The sequence below is a fragment of the Ipomoea nil genome, unplaced genomic scaffold, assembly GCF_001879475.1.
Source record: "Ipomoea nil cultivar Tokyo-kokei standard unplaced genomic scaffold, Asagao_1.1 scaffold1179, whole genome shotgun sequence".
Lineage (NCBI taxonomy): Eukaryota > Viridiplantae > Streptophyta > Magnoliopsida > Solanales > Convolvulaceae > Ipomoea > Ipomoea nil.
In genome coordinates, this window is record NW_017617607.1 from 164,784 (window position 1) to 187,842 (window position 23,059).

Sequence of the window (23,059 nt, forward strand, 5' to 3'; positions counted from 1 at the left end):
GAAGAGATGACAAATAGAGCTAGGTTGTAGATTTAGAAGCTATGCATTAATGGAGAAGAGAGATGACAAATAGAGCAGTGTTGCATTAGTTTTAGGTTTGTTATTCTATCGTTTTGATTAATGGATTGGTGTTAAGGTTTGTAAGTGTACAAAATAGTACACATTAGATTGGCTAATTTATTAGTTTATTTTATTAATTTGTAATGCTAATTAGTATGAGTCGTAATTAGTGTTATTGGACCAAGCTAAAATGTGTGGTGGAGATTTCATTCTAATGAATTAGACAAAGAGCACGTCTGAAGATCTCAAATTAAGGAATGAGTGGTTGAGAAGAATTCAAGCCACATATGAAGCTACAATCAAGGCTGCTTGGTGGAATGGGAATTGCGTACAGTATATAAGGAAGGGAAAACGAAAGAGGAAATTGCCAATTCTGAAATTCTGATCTCATATGCAAGCTTCCTATATTACTGCTTTAATATTGATTATATTATTTGTGATTAAAATCTGTACTTCAAATCAGTACCTGTGACAGCTGAAGTGCTACACCAAAGATGGTTATGGCATGCACGGTTTAGTCCTGAGTAGGTGTTTTAGAAAGAGTTGTAGTGGTAAAAGGCTGTGAGCCGTTGTAGTTACCTCTTGTAATACTCTATGGTGAACATCTAGTGGATTGGGCAGACGTGGGTTGCCCCGCAGACGTAGGAGAAAGAGCTCCGAACTGCGTAACAATTCTATTGTGTCTTTACTTTGTTTATGCTTTCAATTTCATTATTTATACGTTGATCAAATTGATTTAATTAAACAGCGAAATTGTCTCGTAACATAAAATCAAGTAGAATCCTTAGTGTTAAATTGATTTCGAGATACACGGGCTTTTTCAATTGGTATCAGAGCCTCCAAACTTAAGTTATTAGTCTGACGATCTGGCTACTCCGTGCCCCTTGATCTCAATCCTTCAGCGGTTAGTATTATTATTTCTGATTCTGATAAATTGTTCGATCTCACGGGTTATTGAGTGTTACAGAATGGAGCACACTAAAGCTCTTCCCCAGCTAGTCGGTGACAACTATGCGTATTGGAAGGTGCGCACACGCACTCATCTCAAAGCACAAGGTGAACCAGTATGGTGTATCATTGTAACAGGCTGGGAACATCCAACCAAAGCCAGTACCAGTGAGGATGAAACTCGAGTGACGAAACCTGAAAATGAATGGACCCAAGCTGAGAAAACAAGTGCTGGACACAACGATAAGGCACTAGATATTATTTATGGGCTAATTCATGAAAGTCAATTTCCTATTGTTGCAGGCCATGATTCAGCTAAAGGCGCATGGGAAGCACTAGAGGCTACCTACGAAGGCACATCGTCGGTAAAACAATCGAAACTGCAACTGGTACAGTCAGACTTCGAGGAGCTCCGGATGAACGAAAATGAAACCATCGTGACTTTTCACACTCGTGTGCAAGAGCTAGCAAATCGAGCTATGGTCCTCGGAGAACTGTTCACTCAAGAAAAGTTTGTGAAAAAAATTCTACGATCACTACCACCTCGGTCCCGGATGAAAGTTACAGCAATCCAGGAACATGACAACTGGGAGAAAAAAACTGTAACACAACTAATGGGGAATCTAAGAACTTATGAGATGAAAATCTTAACAGATCACAAAAAAAAAAAAAAAAAACAAAAACAAAAAACAGTAGCATTCACCGCTGAAGAAAATAATTGTGCACCTGACTTAGATGAAATAGGTGATGATCCAGTTGTATTTCTTACTAAACAGTTTTCAAAACTTTTGAAACAGGTATCAAAAGGTTCACGAAACAAGAATATGCAAAAGGGGGCGTCATCGTCTAAAACGAGTTCTAAATCCGGATCATCAACCTTCAAGTCCTCTGGTTCACGACCAGGACAGTCCAAAGAGAAATCCACCAGTAAAGGGATCCGATGCTATGAATGTGAGGGCTTCGGACATGTACAAGCAGAGTGCCCCACCTATTTTCGACTCAAGAAATCCATGTCAGCAGTTACTTGGAGTGATGATGACTCGGACGGTGAAACAGGAGGATCTGATTCAGACGAAATTTCTGGTAATTTTGTTGCCTTTACTGCACATATGGCTGCTGGACCGTGTCATGAAGATGTTGCTGACTCGGAGGGAGGCGAGTATACCTCTGCAGAAGATTTAGAATCAAGTGAATCATCTTTTGAAATTGAGTTTAACAAGTTGTATCCCAAATGGGAAGCACTAAGAAAAGAAAATCGTAGATTAACTACTGAAATAGGGATTGTAACAACTGCAAAGAAAGTGTATCAAACTCAAATAGCCGATAGGGATCTGCTTCTTAAAGAGGCATTGGCCCGAGAAGAAAAACTGAAACAAGAGATACAGACTCTGAAGCAGGAGCTGAACACCTACAAACGCCAAATCCAAATGATGGATACCACGTCTACACTTGATGAGATCCTTGAGTCTGGAAGAAAGACTTCTGCAAAGTTTGGTCTAGGTTTCACAGGAAACAACTCAAAAGACAAAATGGTGTTTGTCAAAGCGTCAGGCCCTGGTCAAGGAGATATTCCAGAATCTAGCACAGCGACGCATCGCGTTGGTACAGTAAGATCACTCAAGCCATATTATAAATCCTATAATCTGGTTTGTCATTATTGCAGGTTACGGGGTCATACCAGACCCGAATGCTACTACTTCTACAAGGATCAAAGAATCGAGAAGTTCAAACACAAGAACATCCAACCCTTTACAAGACAAATCTAGGTTAAAAAGACAGATTATATCTCATTCGTATCTTTCCACTCTAAAAGTACAGGTCGAGAAGAAAAATGGTACTTCGATAGCGGGTGTTCACGTCACATGGCAGGAAATGCTAAATTTCTGAGTAATGTAAATACAAGCAAAGGTGAAGTTACCTTTGGCGACGGTATAAAAGGACAAGTCACTGGTATAGGCACGCTAAATGTAGTTGGTATGTGACCAGAACTGGAACGTGAGCTTCACCAAAAATAACTGCAGTGTTCTAGACAAAACAAATCAATGCGTTATGGAAGGTACAAGGTCAACTGATAATTGCTATATTCTCACTAACAATGTTTTGTGTTGCAGGATCAATATAGATGATACTGAGCTTTGGCACCAAAACTAGGACATCTAAGTTACAGACTTCTTGACAAACTTGTAAAGATTGAAGGTGTTCGTGGATTACCCAAGCTGAAAGTCAAACCAACCATATGTGGTGCATGTCAAGCAGGAAAGCAAACCAAATCCTCTCATCTAGCGCAACACACCATAAACACAAGTCACTGCTTGGAACTGATCCACATGGATCTCATTGGTCCAACTCAAACAGAAAGTGTTGGAGGTAAGAAATACATACTAGTTTGCGTAGATGATTATTCTCGTTTTTCTTGGGTTACCTTCCTCAGGGACAAGTCTGAAACCCTCGAAGCCTTCAAAACTCTGGCATTGAAACTTCAAAAAGAAAGAAATGAACCCATCATTCGAATCCGAAGTGATCACGGACGAGAATTCGACAACAATCTGTTCGATACCTTCTGCAACCAAACAGGAATCACACATGAATACTCAGCACCGAAAACACCTCAACAAAACGGAGTTGTTGAACGGAAGAACCGCACAATTCAAGAAATGGGACGAGTTCTGCTTAATGCCAAAGGACTACCTCAAAAATTTTGGGCAGAAGCTGTGAACACTGCATGTCACTTCATCAATCGGGTCTATCTACGTCCAGGCACGAATCAGACTCCGTATACATTATGGAAGGGTAAGAAACCAAACATTAAATATTTTCATGTTTTCGGATCACGCTGTTTTATCTTGAAGGATCGAAACCCTGTCGCAAAGTTTGAATCAAAAAGCGATGAAGGCATCTTCCTCGGCTATTCAACAAACAGCAGGGCATATCGTGTATACAACAAAGTTACCAAAACCATCATGGACTCCACAAATGTTATAATCGATGATCAACCGAGCGATATTATCACAACGTCTCCGTCTGGACAAATGACAGAACCTGACACGAGTTGTCCTGAACCTAATCCAGAGTCTCCTATGCCATCTTCCACATCAACTCAACCTGAGCAAGAAACCGAGTCTGAGTCTGAACCTGACACTGATCATGGTAACATTGATATTCCTACTCGCATCCAGAAAGCTCATCCAATACAAAACGTAATTGGAGATCCCAGTTCCGGCGTATAAACGAGAGGTAAACCGAAACGCGATTATCTTCAATTAGCAGGATACTCTTGTTATACTTCGCAGATCGAACCGAAGAATATCAAAGAAGCTCTAACAGGCGAACACTGGATCAAAGCCATGCAAGAAGAACTGAGGCAGTTCGAACGAAATAAGGTATGGTCTCTAATTCCTAAACCTGACAATGTTAATGTTGTAGGTACCAAATGGATCTTTTGCAACAAAACCGATGCGGCTGGCAACATCACTAGAAATAAAGCGCGGCTTGTAGCCTAAGGATACTCCCAAATTGAAGGAATCGACTACGACGAAACATTTGCCCCTGTTGCACGGCTAGAGTCAATACGACTACTTCTCTCGATTGCCTGTGCCCTAAAATTCAAGTTGTTTCAGATGGACGTTAAAACAACCTTCTTAAATGGTTATCTCTCGAAAGATATATACGTTGCTCAGCCAAAAGGGTTTGAAGATCCACATCATCCAGACTATGTCTATAAATTACAAAAGGTTCTCTATGGATTAAAACAGGCCCCAAGAGCCTGGTATGAGAGACTTACTCAATATCTTCTTCAGAACAACTACAAAAGAGGAGGATCAGACAAAACGTTATTTATAAAACGATCAGGTAAACACATAACAATTGCTCAAGTGTATGTAGATGATATCGTTTTTGGATCCACACAACCAGGAGAGACAGATCAGCTAGTCAAGGTAATGCAACAGGAGTTTGAAATGAGCATGATAGGTGAACTAACCTATTTTCTTGGATTACAAGTGAGCCAAACTAAAGAAGGAATTTTTATTTCACAAGAAAAATATGTGAAAAATCTTCTATCCAAATTTGGGCTTGAATCTGCAAAAGATGCTTGTACTCCTATATCTACGACTTCAAAATTGTTCAAAGATGAAAAAGAAACGTTTGTAGACTCTACTATGTACAGAAGTATGATAGGCAGTCTACTATACCTAACACCTAGTCGGCCAGATATTATGGTAAGTGTTGGGATGTGTGCACGCTATCAAGCCGATCCAAAAGAGTCACACTTAAAGGCGGTAAAACATATTATAAAATACGTTAAAGGTACGATAAATTATGGTATTTGGTACTCGAACGATACTAATCTGAATCTTGCAGGATACAATGATGCTGACTGGGCAGGAAATGCTGACGACAGAAAAAGTACATCAGGCGGATGTTTCTTTATCGGAAAAAATCTAGTCGCCTGGCTAAGTAAAAAGCAGAACACGATTTCACTCAGCACAGCTGAAGCTGAGTATATAGCGGCGGGTAGTTGTTGTACACAATTACTCTGGATGCATCAGATGTTAACTGACTATGGTATAGAACAACAAAGTATGACATTGTTATGTGACAACACCAGCGCAATCAACATCTCTAAAAATCCAGTCCAACACTCCAAGACAAAACACATAGACATTCAACACCACTTTATTCGTGAGCTAGTTGAAGAGAAAGAAATTATCTTGGAATATACTCCAACAGATAAAAATCTTGCGGATCTATTCACCAAGCCGTTAGACAAATCGAGATTTGAACTGCTTAGAGCTGCCCTTGGTGTTTGCAATCCTACAGTTTAATCATCAACACCAGGTACAACAAATAATCTCTAATTAATTTTCTTTAACGTAGTGTTGTTTATTTGTTGCAGGAAATTTCTAAAAACTCTCCAACTTAGTTTTAATTCTTCTCGCCCATATACCTGCTTATTTCCTTAACCGGCTTGGCTACCTTATTTATCTATATATTAATTCCACCATTACATAATGTGTATTGAAATATTAATTTCAAACAACTTCCACCTCTTTCTCCTAGTATGACTCTACTTCTACCCCTACAAACTAGTCACATCACTCATCCCATCCATCACAACTTTTGAGAAGCTCATTAATTAAAAGCCTTCTTGTCTTTCTTGCTCTTACACGTCAAACCCACACCATTCATCTTCATCTTTACCACACTCAAACATCGAACCTTCAACAATGGAAGACGACAACCCTTTCGCCATTTTCACAACCAAATCCGAAAGATTGGAGCTTTTCCGCCACATCATCAACGCTGAATCTCCGCTTACATCTGATGATACGAATCGAGTTCTCGCAACGATCAAGCACCATGCAAGCCTTCTTGAAGGACTCTCGGACAAGGAAATCAGACAGATCCAAGCTCTAGCTAGGTTCATATCTGTGAAGTCGTGGACTTTTCCGGCCGAATCAACCAAGCCGCCTCCGCCACAATCTGAGTTCGTTCAGGTCTCATCCCCGGAAACTATGGTAGTATCTTCACCTTTAGATGAATCTGTTTCTGCTTCTAGAAAATTAAATTTCAACATCCCTTTGCCGAATCAGTTTGTGCCTGTCTCTAGTGATGTGTGTGCCCCTTCCTTTCTTTTACAAGGAGATCCGTATGATTCTTCACATAAATTGCCTGAAAATCTTGTGCCTTTATCTGATTTTGTGCATACTGTGACCACACCATTCTCCATTCGAAATATCAACCAATTTGTGTCTCTCATGACTTATGCTGCTTTTTCTATCCCCATAACTATACCAGTCCCATCTTCAACAGTAGAGGCTCCCATTCCTGTATCCACCTCTCATGACACTGTCCCTATGATCTCTGTGCCCGTGAGCAAATCTTCCCGAAAAGGGAAAGAAAAACTTATTGTTTCAGGTACAGCTGGGAAAAGAAAAATTGGAGCTTTGGAGGATGTTGTCTGCTTGTCAGATTCCAAGCAATCAAAAAGAGGGCCCACATTGCCACCCAGAATGACAAGGTCCAGATCAGTTTCAAGCCCAGTACCAAGTCCGGCCCCTGCATCAGCAGCTGCTACTGTCCCCTCTAGCTCAAAGATGAAACAACCTGATGGGTGTTGAATCCATCAATTATAAATTACTTACTCTCAGGAACTGCAATAGTGATGAGTAAGGTCGTACCCTCAGAGATTGGTTAGACTTATTTTAACAAAAGACTTAAACAAGAATGGGACGAGAATTGAAACTTAATTAGCAAAAATAAGTTGACAAATAATATCAAATCTAAAATAATAATAATAATCAATAGCAACTAGTATCCAACTCAAGACATAATATCAATTTAATTCTAACAAGACAGATCATTGATTTCAAGACAAAATTACTCTACTCTTACCAAATTGGTTATGGTTATTAACAAGCTCTAACAACCTATCTTTCCTCACTTTGTCGGTAATCAAAACAGGCTCTTTGATTACTTCCCCAGTTAATAAACAACCCTAAATAGGCTCTTAGGATTTAATTTACTAACAGCATTAAAAGAATTAGAAAGACTACCAACTCTAGCCAACAAACTCGCAAGCACGATTCATTTAAGCTAGATTATACATCTCCATAACTTAGATTGAAAATCTATATTATAATCAACTATGTTATTTTACCACTAAGGTTTAGAATACTTTAACAATTACGGATTCAAGCATTCTAAATAGCAATTTACTGAATTGAAAATTGAACAACGAATTCTTTTTGTACAATTAATCAAAGCAGTAATAACAAGATAATAGAAGACATATAAACAATAAGAAGTAAAGATTAATTAAGCTAAATAAATCTCACTGGACTTGAAGAATCAAATATCAATAATCTCTTGAATTGGAAAATTCGAACTCAGTAGTACATTGCAAAAGTGTTTCCAGAATAAAATAAAATTATTCTAAAAACTGACTTCCTTCTACTGAAAAATCCAGCCCTATTTATACTAGTTCAGGATCCCAAATAACAGCCCTAATTTTCCTAACATCCACAAATAAAATCAATTTCTTCAACCACATAAAACTTAGAAAATAAATAATCTTTATTTTCCTAAATGCTAAGAAACAATAGAAAATCAGTAGAACAAGCTCCAACCTCTGCTTCAATGTAATTTTGTCCGTTCATGGCAGCAATTTGCGGTCGAAATTCCTTCGCAAATGACGCAGACGGAAGCTTCGCCAGTTCACAGACGGTCACTACAGTTAGTGGACAGAATTCGCAAATGGAGTCTTCTTCGCAGTCGCCGAAGTTGCCGCAGTCGCCCGAGGAATTCGAAGAAGAAAAAGTCTTGCGTGGCTTCGCCGATTCTGCTGTCTACGTACAGGGCCAAAGAAACCAAAAGAAAGAAAAAGAAGAAATAAGCTAAATGAGGCTTGGGCTGCTGTTTAAAACAATTAAAACATTTAGTTGGGCTAACTAATTAAACAAACAAAAAGAACAAATAGTGTTTAGCCCACTTTAATCCCATATAACTCAAGTCCAAAATCATCTTTAAGCTTAATTATTTAAATAATTAACATATTAGTTCAAAATATAAAATAATGTTCAAAATCAATGTAATATTAAATAAATAAAATTAATTTATTATAAAGACTAATCTAAATTAAATATAAAAATAGTGCTTATCACAACCCAAGAAGAAATATCACCCTATTTTACTGTCTCCGGATTTGATGTCTGACTGGAGTGTTCATGCTACTAGGGATTTTATTCTGGAGAAATCCATCAATGTGGAAGAGTTGACAGAAAAATGCAACATTGTGCCTATTTTGCGAGATGAATACCTGTTTGCCTCACTTGTTCATGTTGGCCCGTCCAGATGGCTCACTGCCGAGTTCTACACGAATTTAACATTGGATACTTTTTCGGAGGGGTCACCTCGATTTCAACAAGTTTTTATTCGGGATAAATGGTATCCCTTAAGTCCGGCCGTGATTAATTCATATTTGGGTACTCCAAATCATCAAGCTGCTCCTGACCCGAGTCCTAATCTCCTAGCTGCTGCTTTAACTCACAACAAAGTCGTCACTTGGCCAAACACCAGACTCGAAAGCCTAAAGCTCACCACGGTCTGCTCTGTTCTTTTACGGCTTGCTTCAACAAATTGGATGCCGGCTGTGCGTCATCATCTTGTGTCTGACCAGCTTGCTGCTCTTCTCTACAAGATCAGTAACCGACTCCCTATCAATCTTGGAGATTTCATCTTTGGCCATCTTGCTCAATTTGTGCAACATAGGGAACCTAAGGTACATCTACCGTTTCCTAGTCTAATTTTCGGGCTTCTACAGGAACATGGGTTCAAGCCCTACACAGATGAGGTGGTGATTGCTAATGCCTCAGTCTATAAATATGATGATCGTTTGACAAATAAAGATCACTATGATGATAGAGCTACGCTTTTGATCACTCCCGACGCACCAACTACCACGCCCTCTGTGTCTGCCCCTGCATCATCCGCTGACACTGCCTCCGCACCGAATCCCCGTCCTAAGACAGTGATCAAGGAACCTCAGACGCTCATGGATCGCTGTCAAATTGTTCTCACTCTTCAAGCGTCAATTGCTCAAGTTCGCACATCGGTTGCTTCTCAACAAATAATCATTGATGGCTTAGAAAAGTTGTTGGGTGCTCAGTTGGAAGAAATAGCCAGAATGGAGGTCATCTATGCTCGGATTCGATCTAATACTGGCGCTGGCACTGGTTCTATTTCTGAGAGCGATGAATCTGAGTCGGGCACCCCGTCTGCGAATTAATCCAATCCACTAGTATGATGTTCACCGGTTTGTTTGTCATTTATTTGGCAAAAACAAAGGGGGAGTATTGGAGAAAGGGGGAGTATGGATGTTTGTTTGGTAAGTTTTTTGTTTTTGGTATACATTGGTATGGATGTTAATCCTTGGTTCGGATGCTATTAATAATTTGGTATGACTATAAATATTTTTGGTATGACTATGAGTGTCTTAAGTATGAATGTCTTTGTATTTTTGGTATGTTGACTGCATAGTATGAATTGGTTCTATTTGGAATGCATATGAAGAAAGGAAAGCTCCAAGTTAGGGGGAGTAATTCAATTACAGTATAGAAAGCGTGACATATATGGTATGTTTGGTACAACACTCCTTCGTTCATGATTCACTATTTATTAATTGGATGAAGTATGTGAGTCAACATCAACTAAGGTCCAAAATAAAATCCCACACACAAATAAGCTTTGGTCTGGTCTTAAGAGAATTTAATTTCACGTTTGTTTTCTTTATATGTTCAGTACATATACTATGGGATGTTAATAAAATATTCATTCCTTTTCCCAAAGTATAATGATACTATTGTTTTACCAAATAAATTGCCAAAGGGGGAGATTGTAAGTGTACAAAATAGTACACATTAGATTGGCTAATTTATTAGTTTATTTTATTAATTTGTAATGCTAATTAGTATGATTCGTAATTAGTGTTATTGGACCAAGCTAAAATGTGTGGTGGAGATTTCATTCTAATGAATTAGACAAAGAGCAAGTCTGAAGATCTCAAATTAAGGAATGAGTGGTTGAGAAGAATTCAAGCCACATATGAAGCTACAATCAAGGCTTGGTGGAATGGGAATTGCGTACAGTATATAAGGAAGGGAAAACGAAAGAGGAAATTGCCAATTCTGAAATTCTGATCTCATATGCAAGCTTCCTATATTACTGCTTTAATATTGATTATATTATTTGTGATTTAAATCTGTACTTCAAATCAGTACTTGTGACAGCTGAAGTGCTACACCAAAGATGGTTATGGCATGCACGGTTCATTCCTGAGTAGGTGTTTTAGAAGAGTTGTAGTGGTAAAAGGCTGTGAGCAGTTGTAGTTACCTCTTGTAATACTCTGTGGTGAACATCTAGTGGATTGGGCAGACGTGGGTTGCCCCGCAGACGTAGGAGAAGGAGCTCCGAACTGCGTAACAATTCTACTGTGTCTTTACTTTGTTTATGCTTTCAATTTCGTTATTTATATGTTGATCAAATTGATTTAAAAATTGTCTCGTAACATAAAATCAAGTAGAATCCTTAGTGTTAAATTGATTTCGAGATACACGGGCTTTTTCAAGGTTGTTGGTTTTAGAGAGGGAATTTGGGTATTCTAGAATAATTCGAGGATTATTACTATTAACTTCACCATTCCACATGCAATTTATTCTTTTGTAGATAAAGACGATATAAAGGAACCATGACACCTCAAGGTTGTTTATGGTAGCCTATCTTGTTCTTTGCGCAAAAGGGTGTAGATGAGCTCAACGCAAAAAAGAATAATAATAAAATAATAAAAAAAGAAGAAGATTGCAGGTCCTTTTTAGCAGTTGATGAGTTTAATGCCATCACGTGTAGAGAAGAAACTAGTAATCATGCAACTTTCTCGGATCAACGATATATGTGCAATGTTCGTCTTGGGTTGCCAACTTTGCTATCAGATTCATGTTGCTGAAATGAAGATATTTTGGCAAATAAGGCACTTTTAACTGCACATCAGACCAAATAGTCTTATATAATTAAAATCGTCTCACAATGAGACCTAAAATACTTTTAATTAAAATATAATACTTTTTTATGAATCTATAGAAAAATATATTACATTTTAACAAAAAAATATTACACATCACACTTGAGTAGGTCTTACACAAGACATACTACACCAACCATAGACGGAGCCAGAGGGGGGGCAGGGGGTCAGCTGCACCCCCCCCCCCCTCACCCCACCTCACCCCTACCCTATATTGTATATAATATGTATATATAGTACATTATTCATATAAATATTATAAAACAGATTATGTAAGCAAAAGCTGTGATAGACAAGGTGGTAGCTAATGTATATGAGTATTGGAATAGTCTGGGTTTGAGTCTTTGCATTGATAATGTCAGTCTTCTTTACTTTTTTGATTAACACAATTAAATTTTGGCATGATATATATAACTTCCATTATAACTTTCTTTATATTAATAATGGAATGTGTAATTTATAATGTGTTTTATATTCGAATTGTTTTATCAAATTAATTATGTTTCATATTTTGTTATAAATATTTATAAAGTTCTAATATGTTTTATTTTTCGCTATATCCAACAATATTTATTGTTATACTTCTTAAGTATTTCATTTTTTTTAAAACTTTCTCTTTTATTTTAATTTTTTTCCCTCACTAAAAAAAAATTCTGAATCCGCCATTGAATCCATTCCTACTTCTTTGCCCCCCCTCAACATATTTTCTGGCTCCGTCCCTGGCACCAACATATACGGCTTCTTAGGCATGATAGAGTAAACATATCAACACTGCTCACTGTTCACCATCTTTCTCCAGTAGTTTTATGTCCACAATTTGATTTTATTAGTGAAAATGCACTCAAATTATCGATGAGAAGGATGAACACTATTGGTCTGAATCAATCTTTCAATTAACCTTTTTCATGGCTTCACATTCTTTTATCAAACTAGGAAGCCACAGCTAGTGATAATATGCAATAATTAAAGTGATGAAAAAATATGGACGCCGAGTATACATATATTAGTACAAGGTGAAACCTGACACCAAACCAATTACAGATCTTGATTCATTACACACAGACACAGACACACACATATATTAATATATATAGTTAATTACCGAAATGATCCATTTACTATAGCGAAATTACCATTTTGGACATTGACTATTTTTTTTTAACCAATTAAGTCCCTCAACTTTAAAAATCTTATCAAATTTAGTCATTCGTTTGTTTTTCCGTTAGATATTCATTAACTCGGGACCAAATGGGTAATTTTGCTATAGTAAAGGGACCATTTCAGTCATCACATGGATCATTTTCTTCGAAAAGTTAATTACTAAAATGGTCCCTTGACTATACCGAAATTATCAATTTGGTCCCGAGTTAACGGATGTCTAACGAAAAAAAAAAACGAGAGACCAAATTGGTTAAGATATAGATATATATTTATCAATTAATCACTCATCTGGAAAAAACAATTTCACATTATAAATGAATTATTATATATATAAAAATTTAGTGTCTTATACATAGACAAGAAATTAAATATTTATAAACGCACTTATATTAGACAAATAAAAAAATTTCTGATGAAGAAGAGTTTGATCGATAAAAGGAATGGAAATACTAATAATATCTCAAGGCTAGCAAAGAAATAAAAATCATAACATCCAATTTATATATATTAACGAGATATAAATTATATAAAGGTTATACCCATCATATTAAAATCCTAATTCGATTGAAATTGGCTTATCATACTAAAATTCTAACTGATTTAAGATTAACTTAGGATTTTCTAATCATACTAAAATCAGTAAACATAATAACTAGCTAATACTCTATAAACCCTTCATCATTCTATAATTTTCTTCATCATTCTATAATCTTCTTTCATCATTCTACAAGTTATTCATATAATAATTTATCAGGTTTACTAAGGTTGCAATGCTGATTTGGTTGTATTGTCTTTTTCTACAAGCATCAACTTTATATTATTTATATTATTTCAAAAATGGCAACTTTAGAATCCTATTCAGGTTTATGGCTTTCATTACAGCTTTTCAGCTTATCTTGATTATCCTTTACTCATTGTTTAACCTCATTCTTGAATGGATCAACAATGAATCCATTGATGATGATGATGATGATGATGATGATGTTGCTGATGTTGCTGATGATGATAGCGATGATAATGATGACGATGATTTCGGTGACAATGACGACGATGACAATGATGATGATAGCGGTGACGACGATGACGATGATAACAGCGACAACGATGATGATCATAGCGATGACAATGACGACGATGATAGCGGTGACAAAGACACCAATGACAATGATGATGATAGCGGTGACGACGATGATGATGATAGCGGTGACAATGATGATGCCAATAGTGACGATGGTGATGATGGTGATAATAGTGCCGGGTGGGTAAAACTTAAAATTGAAGGTGAAAAATATGAGTAAAATGGTTCTATTGTATAACTACTCTTTGTTTTTTTAAAAAAAAATTAATATTCATATATATAATTAGAAATTATTAGTCTTGTATTGATTATATTAATAATAGATAGATTTTATCGGACATATTGTAATATGTAAATTGAATAAATCAAGAATGATTCACTCTTCAGATCTGTATGCCTTAATCACCTCTTATGATATTGGAGTCTGAAAATTTTGATCTCTAGAGTTTTCCGGGATATTTATAAATGTGATAAGAAACTTGAAGAATAAGAAACCTTCATTTGGGAATAGAAATTTCTTAGGAATAGGATTGTGAAACATCATATCTTTTTTGAATATAAAATCCCTTTAGGAATAGGATTGTGAAACTTGAGGAATAAGAAACCTTCATCGCATCCCTTCGTCGTTGGCTTATGAAATCAACCAGTACTTGAAAAGGAAAATACAGGGCAGATTTGGTTTATAGGGGTTAAGTTGGATATGAAAAGCTTTTGATAGGGTCATTTGAGACTTCTTGCTTGCTATAATTACAAATTTGGGCTTTACTGGTGTTGGGAAATAATATTTGTGGCCTCAAATCCATGCAGAATTAGTCTTCCACAAAATGTTGTCCACGTCCATGTAACATATTATGTCTCCTCCACGTAGCAGCATTCTCCCTTAATTTTTAGTATAAATAGGCTAAGCTTTGCTTTGTAAAATGCATCAATTTTAATTCATTCAATTCTTTATCTTCTCTCACGTAGAGTATATATTTAATATATATATATATTCTTTGTACTCTCTATTTAGAGATTAATATATATTTTTTATAATCTCCCAAATTAGCAATTGCCTTATTCTGTCATTTATATTATTTTCCGTATTATTTAACTTCTATAATTCTCAATTTTCGATTCTTCGCTTCCGCATTATTCTGCTATATTCCTAACAAGTGGTATCAGAGCGGTTTAATTGAGAGTTATTTTCAAAGATGTCGACTGTTACCAAGTTCGATATCGAGAAGTTCGACGGGAAAATTAGCTTTTCTATCTGGAAGGTTCAGATGGAAGCCGTTCTAACCCAGAAAGGTTTGAAGAAAGCGCTAGCTGGGAAGAAGAAGAAACCGGCTACAATGACAGATGAAGATTAGGAAGATTTGGATGACAAGGCACGTTCAACCATTCGTTTGTGCCTGTCTAAAGAGGTTCTACGTGAGGTATTAAGTGAGACGACTGCGTCAGATTTATGGTCCAAGCTGGATACGCTTTACATGGCCAAAACTCTGGCGAACACGCTACGCCTGAAGGAGCGTCTCTACATAATCCGTATGACGGAAGGTACTTCTATTAAATCTCACTTAGATGAATTCAATTCTATTTTATTGGACTTGGAAAATATTGATGTCATAATTGAAGATGAGGATCGCGTTGTTTTATTGCTTGTCTCTCTCCCTAAATCATACAAGCATTTCAAAGAAATTATGCTGTATGGTAATAGTAGTGATACCCTTACTTTCGACAATGTTAAGTCAAACCTATTGTCCAAAGAAAAGTTTGACTTTGAAATTAAGTCTGAGGACAAAGGTGAAGGCTTGACTGTAAGGGGTCGTTCACTTGAATCAGGGAGTAGCAATAAAAATTCTAGTTCCAAGTCCAAAGGATGTAAGTCCAACAAATCCTGCAAGTACTGCAAGAAGCATGGTCATGATGTGACTGAATGCCTTAAGTTGAAAAACAAGCAAGAGAGAGAAAAATATGTTGAAGCTAGTGTTGTTGAAAGTGATTCAGAAGGCGATGTTATGTTATCTGTTAGCTCCGGTTGCAAACGGAGCGAAACCGAGTGGATTCTGGACTCTGGTTGTACATTCCACATGTGTCCTCACAAAGACTGGTTCATCTCTCTGGAACCGGTTGATGGTGATGTTGTCTTGCTGGGTAATGATACTCAATGCAAGGTTAGTGGAATTGGAAGTGTTCAGATTAAAACTCATGATAACGTTATCAGGACTCTTACCAATGTTCGGTATATTCCTGATTTGAAACGTAATCTGATATCATTGGGCACCTTGGAATCTCTAGGGTGCAAGTACACAGCTGAAGGTGGAGTTCTAAAGGTCATAAAAGGCTCTTTTGTTCTCATGAAAGCTTCTCGTTCTGGAAGCTTGTACGTCTTGCATGGCAGTACTGTGACAGGTTCAGTAGCGGTATCCTCATCGATGTCTGATGCGGATCTCACTCAATTATGGCATATGCGTCTGGGGCATATGAGTGAGAAAGGCATGCATCTCCTGAGCAAGAAAGGCCTCCTTGTTGGTTCAGGTACGGGTAAATTACAATTTTGTGAGCATTGTATTTTTGGGAAACAAAAGAGGGTTAGTTTCTCTACTGCTACACACCGTACCAAAGATGTATTGGAATACATACATTTCGATTTATGGGGACCGACTAAATTCCAGTCTATGGGAGGCTTTAGATATTTTATGTCTATTATTGATGACTTTTCCCGTAAGGTTTGGGTCTATTTCTTAAAACACAAAAATCAGGCTTTTCCTATTTTCAAAAAGTGAAAAATACTTGTTGAGACTCAGACAGGGAAAAAGGTCAAGAAGCTCAAGACAGACAATGACTTGGAATTCTGTGAGTCAGATTTCAGTGACTTCTGTGTGGCAAATGGAATCGCCAGGCGCAAGACCTTGCCTGGTAAACCCCAGCAAAATGATCTTTGGAAAGAGCTCGTTGTATGCTCTCTAATGCTGGGTTATGGAAACGGCGTGATTTTTGGGCCGAGGCCGTTTCTACTGCTTGCTATTTGGTAAATAGATCTCCACATTCATCCCTTGATTTCAAAATTCCAGAGGAAGTTTGGTCAGGTAATCCTGTTGACTACTCTATCTTAAGAGTTTTTGGATGTTCTGCTTATGCTCATTCCAGTACGGGTAAATTAAACCCGAGAGCTGTCAAATACATTTTCCTTGGTTATGCCTCTGAGTCAAAAGGGTATCGCCTATGGTCTCCTGATTCTCAGAAAATCATTCTGATTCGAGATATCACTTTTGACGAAAATGCACTACTTTCTTCTGGAAAAGCTCCCAGTACAGATGAGACGCAGAGTACTGGTGAGAAGGTGGAGTTTGAATTCAGTCCTATTGATAGTATTACTATCACGGATGGTAATACTAAAGATGATGCATCTACTAGCACCGCACCTCTCGTCGAGCCACAACGAGAGTATTCCATTGCTATGGATCGTCCTAGGAGGACAATTAAAAAACCTGCTAGGTACGCTAGTGACGATGAAACCAATATGGTTGCTTATACTCTTTCAGTCACACAGGAAGTTGATGGTGATCCATCCTGTTATTATGAGGCTCTTCCTGTTACTAAGTTCAAGCAGTGTTTGAGTTTAGTCGACTGTTCCAATTGTTAATCCCAATATGGATTTGATCCAAGGTGGAGATTGTTAGGAAATAATATTTATGGCCTCAAATCCATGCAGAATTAGTCTTCCACAAAATGTTGTCCACGTCCATGTAACATATTATGTCTCCTCCACGTGGCAGCATTCTCCCTTAATTTTTAGTATAAATAGGCTAAGCTTTGCTTTGTAAAATGCATCAATTTTAATTCATTCAATTCTTTATCTTCTCTCACGTAGAGTATATATTTAATATATATATTTTCTTTGTATTCTCTATTTAGAGATTAATATATATTTTTTATAATCTACCAAATTAGCAATTGCCTTATTCTGTCATTTATATTATTTTACCTATTATTTAACTTCTATAATTCTCAATTTTCGATTCTTCGCTTCCGCATTATTCCGCTATATTCCTAACAACTGGGAAATTCATCAATCTTCTTAAAGAAATGATCTCTACTATTCAGTATATACTGTCTTATTAGAAGGGAAAGATATAGGCTATGTTCGCCCTAGAAGGGGTCATAGACAGGGTGACCCCATGTCCCCTTATCTTTTCATATTGGTTCTCGAGTCCTTTCACCAAATGTTCCATCTTAACCAAGCTAATGGCCTTATGCATGGTGTCACCATTGCTAGGGGAACCCCAAGCATTAGCAACCTCTTTTTTGCTGATGACTACTATATCTTTTGCAAAGCCACCTCCACTGAAACTACCACCGTGAAAAATACCATTGATTCTTTTGCCTCAGCTTCTGGCCAAACAGTGAACTACACAAAATCCTCCCTTACCTTTAGCTGTAATGTGGATTTGGGAACAAGAATGGATGTCTGTAATATTCTCAACATGAACGAGGGCACTTTGAACAGGAATTATTTGGGCCTTCCATCTTTGATTGGTACGAACAAACGTGAAATTATGGGTTTCATTAATTAAAAAGAGGTGAATCGAATCAAAAGTAAGACAAAAGGTTCCTATCTCGTGCTGGGAGCTGAGGGAAATTCTTTTAAAAAATGTAAGACAAAAACCAACCTTTATGATAAATGTCTTCCTTATACCTAATAAGTTGTGTAAGGAAATTGAAAGAGTCATGAATGGTTACTGGTGGGAGTAGGGGAATACATTGGAAGAGTTGGAGGCCTCAGCTCGTGTGTCCCAAAGATTTGGGGAGGTATGTGTTTTAAAAAGTTTCGGGAATTCAACAGTGCCATGTTAGGAAAACAAGCGTGGAGGCTTATTCACTACCTTAGTTCCTTGTTATCTAGAGTCTACGAAACTAAATATTTCCCAAGAACCACATTTTTTATGCTCAAATGGGTAGTAATCCTTCTTATAATGACGTAGAATTCTTGAATTCAGAATTCTCGTTGGATTCTTAATAATACATCTCCTTTTGTTCATTCTCCCATGGCAGGTCACCATCAAAATACCTCTGTGGCTAGCCTCATCAACACAACTGATTCATCTTGGAATGTCCCTCTAATAGAGGAAATCTTTGGTCAGTCTGATATCAGCGTCATTAAGAGTATTACCCTTGCTGACAATATGCACGTTGACAAGATCATCTGGATGGAAGAGGAAAATGGTGCCTATTCAGTCCGGAGCTGCTAGAAGAGTTTAGTTGAGAATCACAACAACACACAACCTCCTTTTTGGCTAAGAATCTGGAAGATGATGCTCCCTCCTAAGATAAAGTGTTTCTTTTGACAGCTATGTTCAAATCTCCTACACTTGCGATCTACTAAGAACAAGGCATTTCAATGTCCCAACTACTTACCAGCTGTACAATGGTGATGCTGAGAGCTCGCTCCACTTATTTATCAATTGCCCTTTAACGAGAAGCTTCTGGAGCTTCGTGGATGGCTTGGACAATTTTTCGGCTTGAATGGTTGGAATTATATTTTGCTACAAAGACTGATACAGAGCTATGCACTATTATTGCTACATGCTGGAAAATTTGGGAGGCCCGTAATGAAAAGATATGGAACCAAACCATTCTCTTAACTTCTACTATCTGTCGGTCGGAGTGCCTCAATATTTTACAGGAATGGAGAGATGTTGTTTCCACCTTTGTCGTACAGTCTTCAGGTAGTATATATGGCTTCTAAACCATGGACTAAACTGCAATCATGTCTACTTAAAGTGAATGTTGATGGCTACGGATCAGATTAACAGAAAGATTGGCATGGGCTTTGTGCTTCGTGACTCCCTGGTGCTTTTGTTGTAGCCAGAATTCTCCCTGTATTCAACCTCTACAAGCCCAATGAAGCCGAAGCTATTGGTGTCCGGGAAGCGCTAAAGTGGTTAAAGGCTCTCCAGTATGATAACATCCACGTGGAAATGGATTGCCTACAGGTTGCCAAGAACATTCATCATCAACACTTAATCTCTTCCTTTGATCTCATCCTTCATCATATTAGGGAATTAGCTAAATCTTCTACTAATGTTAACTTTTTATTGAGTAAAAGACATTTTTGGTCTTAGACTTATAGTGGCTTGGACAATTTTAGTCCTTTATAAAAAAATTTGCCATTTTATGGACAGAGTTATTGTGGTGAGGACATTTTTTGTCCTCCGTCTATATTTTTGTTAGATAACCGTCTGAGAGAGGGGTAATTACGTCAATTTAGGTTATCTCCTTCTATCTATTATATCTATGTGTGTTTTGTTTTCTTCTCGGTCATAATTCGAAGGAGTCGGAGAGTCCAAGTTGCAGTAAAGGCATGGTTGTGGGCAGAGCATTTCGTAGTGCAAAACTACAAATAAATGAGGGTCAGAGTATATGCGTGGTTGTGGGACCAAAATCGTCCATCTCACAATAAAGAGATAGCCTAAATTGACGTAATTGCCCCTCTCTCATACGGTTATCTAACAGAAATATAGACGGAGGACCAAAAATGTCCTCGTCACAATAACTCTGTCCATAAAATGGCAAATTTTTTTATAAAGGACTAAAATTGTCCAAGCCACTATAAATCTAGGACCAAAAATGTCTTTTACTCCTTTTTATTTGCTAAACGGTCCTTGGATAGGTTAGCCCACTTACTTGCTCGGGAAGCCCCTATCCATGTCTGACTATTCGTACAGTTTTCATGTCCCTTTTCCCTTTATTTTGAATGTACCGATTTCGGATCTTAATTAATATATTTCTTCATTTTCTTCTCAATAAATATAAATAAAATAAGTAGAAAATATTCATTTTAAGGCAAAAAAAAAAAAAAAAAAAAAAAAAAAAAAAAAAAAAAAAAAAGACCGTGTCAAAAACTCATGTTTAAGAATTAGGACGATTTCCACATAAGTCAACTATTATTATGTGGACCATGATCTTTTGTGTGGACCACAAATAAAAAGTACACTATTTATGTACATAAAGTATATTATTTGAAAATATATTATTTAAGTACAGAAAGTACTTTATTTTTTATATTATCAAATAATGTACATTCAGTACACAAATAATGTACATTTAGTATATTAAAAATATATATTGTATTCAGAAAAAGTATATTATTTGAGTACTGACAGCACGTTTGGTTCACGGAATGAATTTTGAGGTAATAGGAATGTTATTCCATAAGGAATGGAATAGGCAAGGAATAGAATAGGAATTGTATTCTATTGTTTGGTTCGCGGAAGGAATAGACTTTAGAAATTATATTACAGTGTTTGGTTGATTTAAGGAATAGAAATGAAATATGTTTTAAAAGACATAAATACCCTTATAAAAATATGTGATGGTGGCGATGGTGGTGGTGGTGGTGGCGGTGTTGGTGGTAGTGGTGGCGATGGTGGTGGCGGTGGTGGTGATGGTGGTGGTGGTGGTGGTGGGGTGGTGGTGGTGGTGGTGGTAGTGGTGGGGGCGACGGTGGTGGTGGTGACGGTGACAGTTGTGGCAGTGGTGGTGGGAGCAGCGACGGTTGTGGCGGTGGTGGTGGTGGTAGTGGCGGTGGTGCTGCTGGGTGGTGGTGGTGGCAGCGATAGCGGCGGCGGCGGCGGTGCTGGGGTGGTAGTGGTGGTGGTGGCGGTGGCGGTGGCAGTGGTGGGGGCGGCGACGGTTGTGGTGGTGGTGGCGGTGGTACGTGCTGTTGGGTGGTGGTTCTGGTGGCGGTGGTGGTGGTGGCGGCGGCGGCGGCGGTGGTGGCAGTGGTGGGGCGGCGGTGGTGGTGGGGGCGGCGGTGGTGGCGGTGGCAGTGGTGGGGGCGGCAGTTGTGGCGATGGCAGAGGTGGTGGCGGCGGCGGTGGTGGTGGTGGTGGTGGTGGCGGCGGCGGCGGTGGTGGTGGCAACGACGGTGGTGAAATAGGATAAATTTATATATAGGATAAAAAAATTAGGTTAAAGAAAGGGGTAAAAAAGAAAATAGATTCTAAAATCTATTCCTGAGCGTTCAGTAATAGGCTAATACCAGGGGGGGCCCTAGTAATAGCTATTACCTTATTTGAGGTAATAGGCTATTACCAGGAATACTATTCCTGGTAATAGAAATGGTTACCAAACAAAGGAATTGGCCTATTACTGGGAATGCTATGCCATTCCCAGCCTATTCTGTAAACCAAACGGCCCATGAAAGTATTAGTTTATATAACGTAAATTTAGTACACAAATAATGTACTTCTATTAAATTAAAAATGTACCTTTTTTTATAGTCTACACAACACTGTGTGGCCCATGATCCACATAATAATTTTCCCTCATAAGTATTATAAGTATTATATTTTGATTTAAAAATATTACATTTTTATCATAAGTATTACGCTTTTCTTTATAAGTAACAATCATTTTTTTTAAACAATATTGACTCTATAGTAACAATCAATTTATAATGATTAATATTACAATTTTTCTCAAAATATCATACTTTCCCTCAATTTTTCTCCCTTATGTTATTTTATTAAGTTTATTTTCGTTGTTTAGTTTATCTTTAAAGTTTAGTTGTTTAAGTAGGATTAAGAAAAAGGGGGTGTTACAATGCCATTGTTTGATTGTTAAATAGAGAAGCATGAGCTTAATTAGTTGAGTTTAGCTATCAAAGCATGCCTAAATTGTATACTATGAGTTGAGAAAGTTCACTGCCAAGTTGCTATTATAAAGCATGCCTATCTTGAAAGTATTTTGAGTTCCAATAGCATGTTAAATACTTGCTAAGTGTTTATTGAGAAGAATTGTTAAGTTTTGAGTAGCAAGCATGATATATGAAGTTGTTGAGTTTCACAGTGAATAGAAGTTAGAAGAACTATTTCACAGTAAATGTCCTTGTTGAGCATTCCATGTTTTAAAGGTTCATAAGTGGCCATTGTGAGCCTAAGTATTATTTTCTAAAATCTCATTTTTATGTAGAAAGCCATTATCTTGTCATTTTGAGATTGAGTTAAGGAATATGTGCACATTCGCATAAGAAAAGTATTGCATGATTTGAGTTGCATGAGTGATATATCTATCGTGAGGAAAACAGTATTTTTGGAGGACCCGTTTGGACTATGTCATTTCGGAGTAAAAGAGAAAGCAACGGACATTGCGATCTGATATCATGTAACGCGGCGTATTCCTACGTTACGAGGTTGGAAACTGCCCGCTAGGCTTGGAATCTTGGTTAGGGGGTGTGCACACTGATAGTTCGA

At 37.6% G+C, this 23,059-nt stretch overlaps 2 protein-coding genes across 2 annotated transcripts; both read left to right on the plus strand.

The window, feature by feature from the left end:
- The first annotated feature begins 1,028 nt into the window (after positions 1-1,028).
- Positions 1,029-3,130, plus strand: LOC109183784. The gene is made up of 5 exons (XM_019333845.1): positions 1,029-1,610; positions 1,806-2,610; positions 2,672-2,731; positions 2,827-2,982; positions 3,120-3,130. Exons 1-5 carry the CDS (start codon positions 1,029-1,031, stop codon positions 3,128-3,130), a joined length of 1,614 nt encoding a protein of 537 aa, XP_019189390.1.
- Positions 3,131-8,713: 5,583 nt separating this feature from the next.
- On the plus strand, positions 8,714-9,793 carry LOC109183785. The gene has a single exon (XM_019333847.1). The coding sequence runs from the start codon at positions 8,714-8,716 to the stop codon at positions 9,791-9,793; it is 1,080 nt and encodes a 359-aa protein (XP_019189392.1).
- Positions 9,794-23,059: the final 13,266 nt, after the last annotated feature.

Excerpts from the sequence above, each read along its gene's own strand:
- LOC109183784 (XM_019333845.1), top strand. The coding sequence starts at position 1,029 with ATGGAGCACACTAAAGCTCTTCCCCAGCTAGTCGGTGACAACTATGCG. Across the intron at positions 1,611-1,805 it reads ACAACTGGGAGAAAAAAACT|GTATCAAAAGGTTCACGAAA; the intron begins GTAACACAACTA and ends CTTTTGAAACAG. Across the intron at positions 2,611-2,671 it reads CACAGCGACGCATCGCGTTG|GTTACGGGGTCATACCAGAC; the intron begins GTACAGTAAGAT and ends TCATTATTGCAG.
- LOC109183785 (XM_019333847.1), top strand. The coding sequence starts at position 8,714 with ATGTCTGACTGGAGTGTTCATGCTACTAGGGATTTTATTCTGGAGAAA.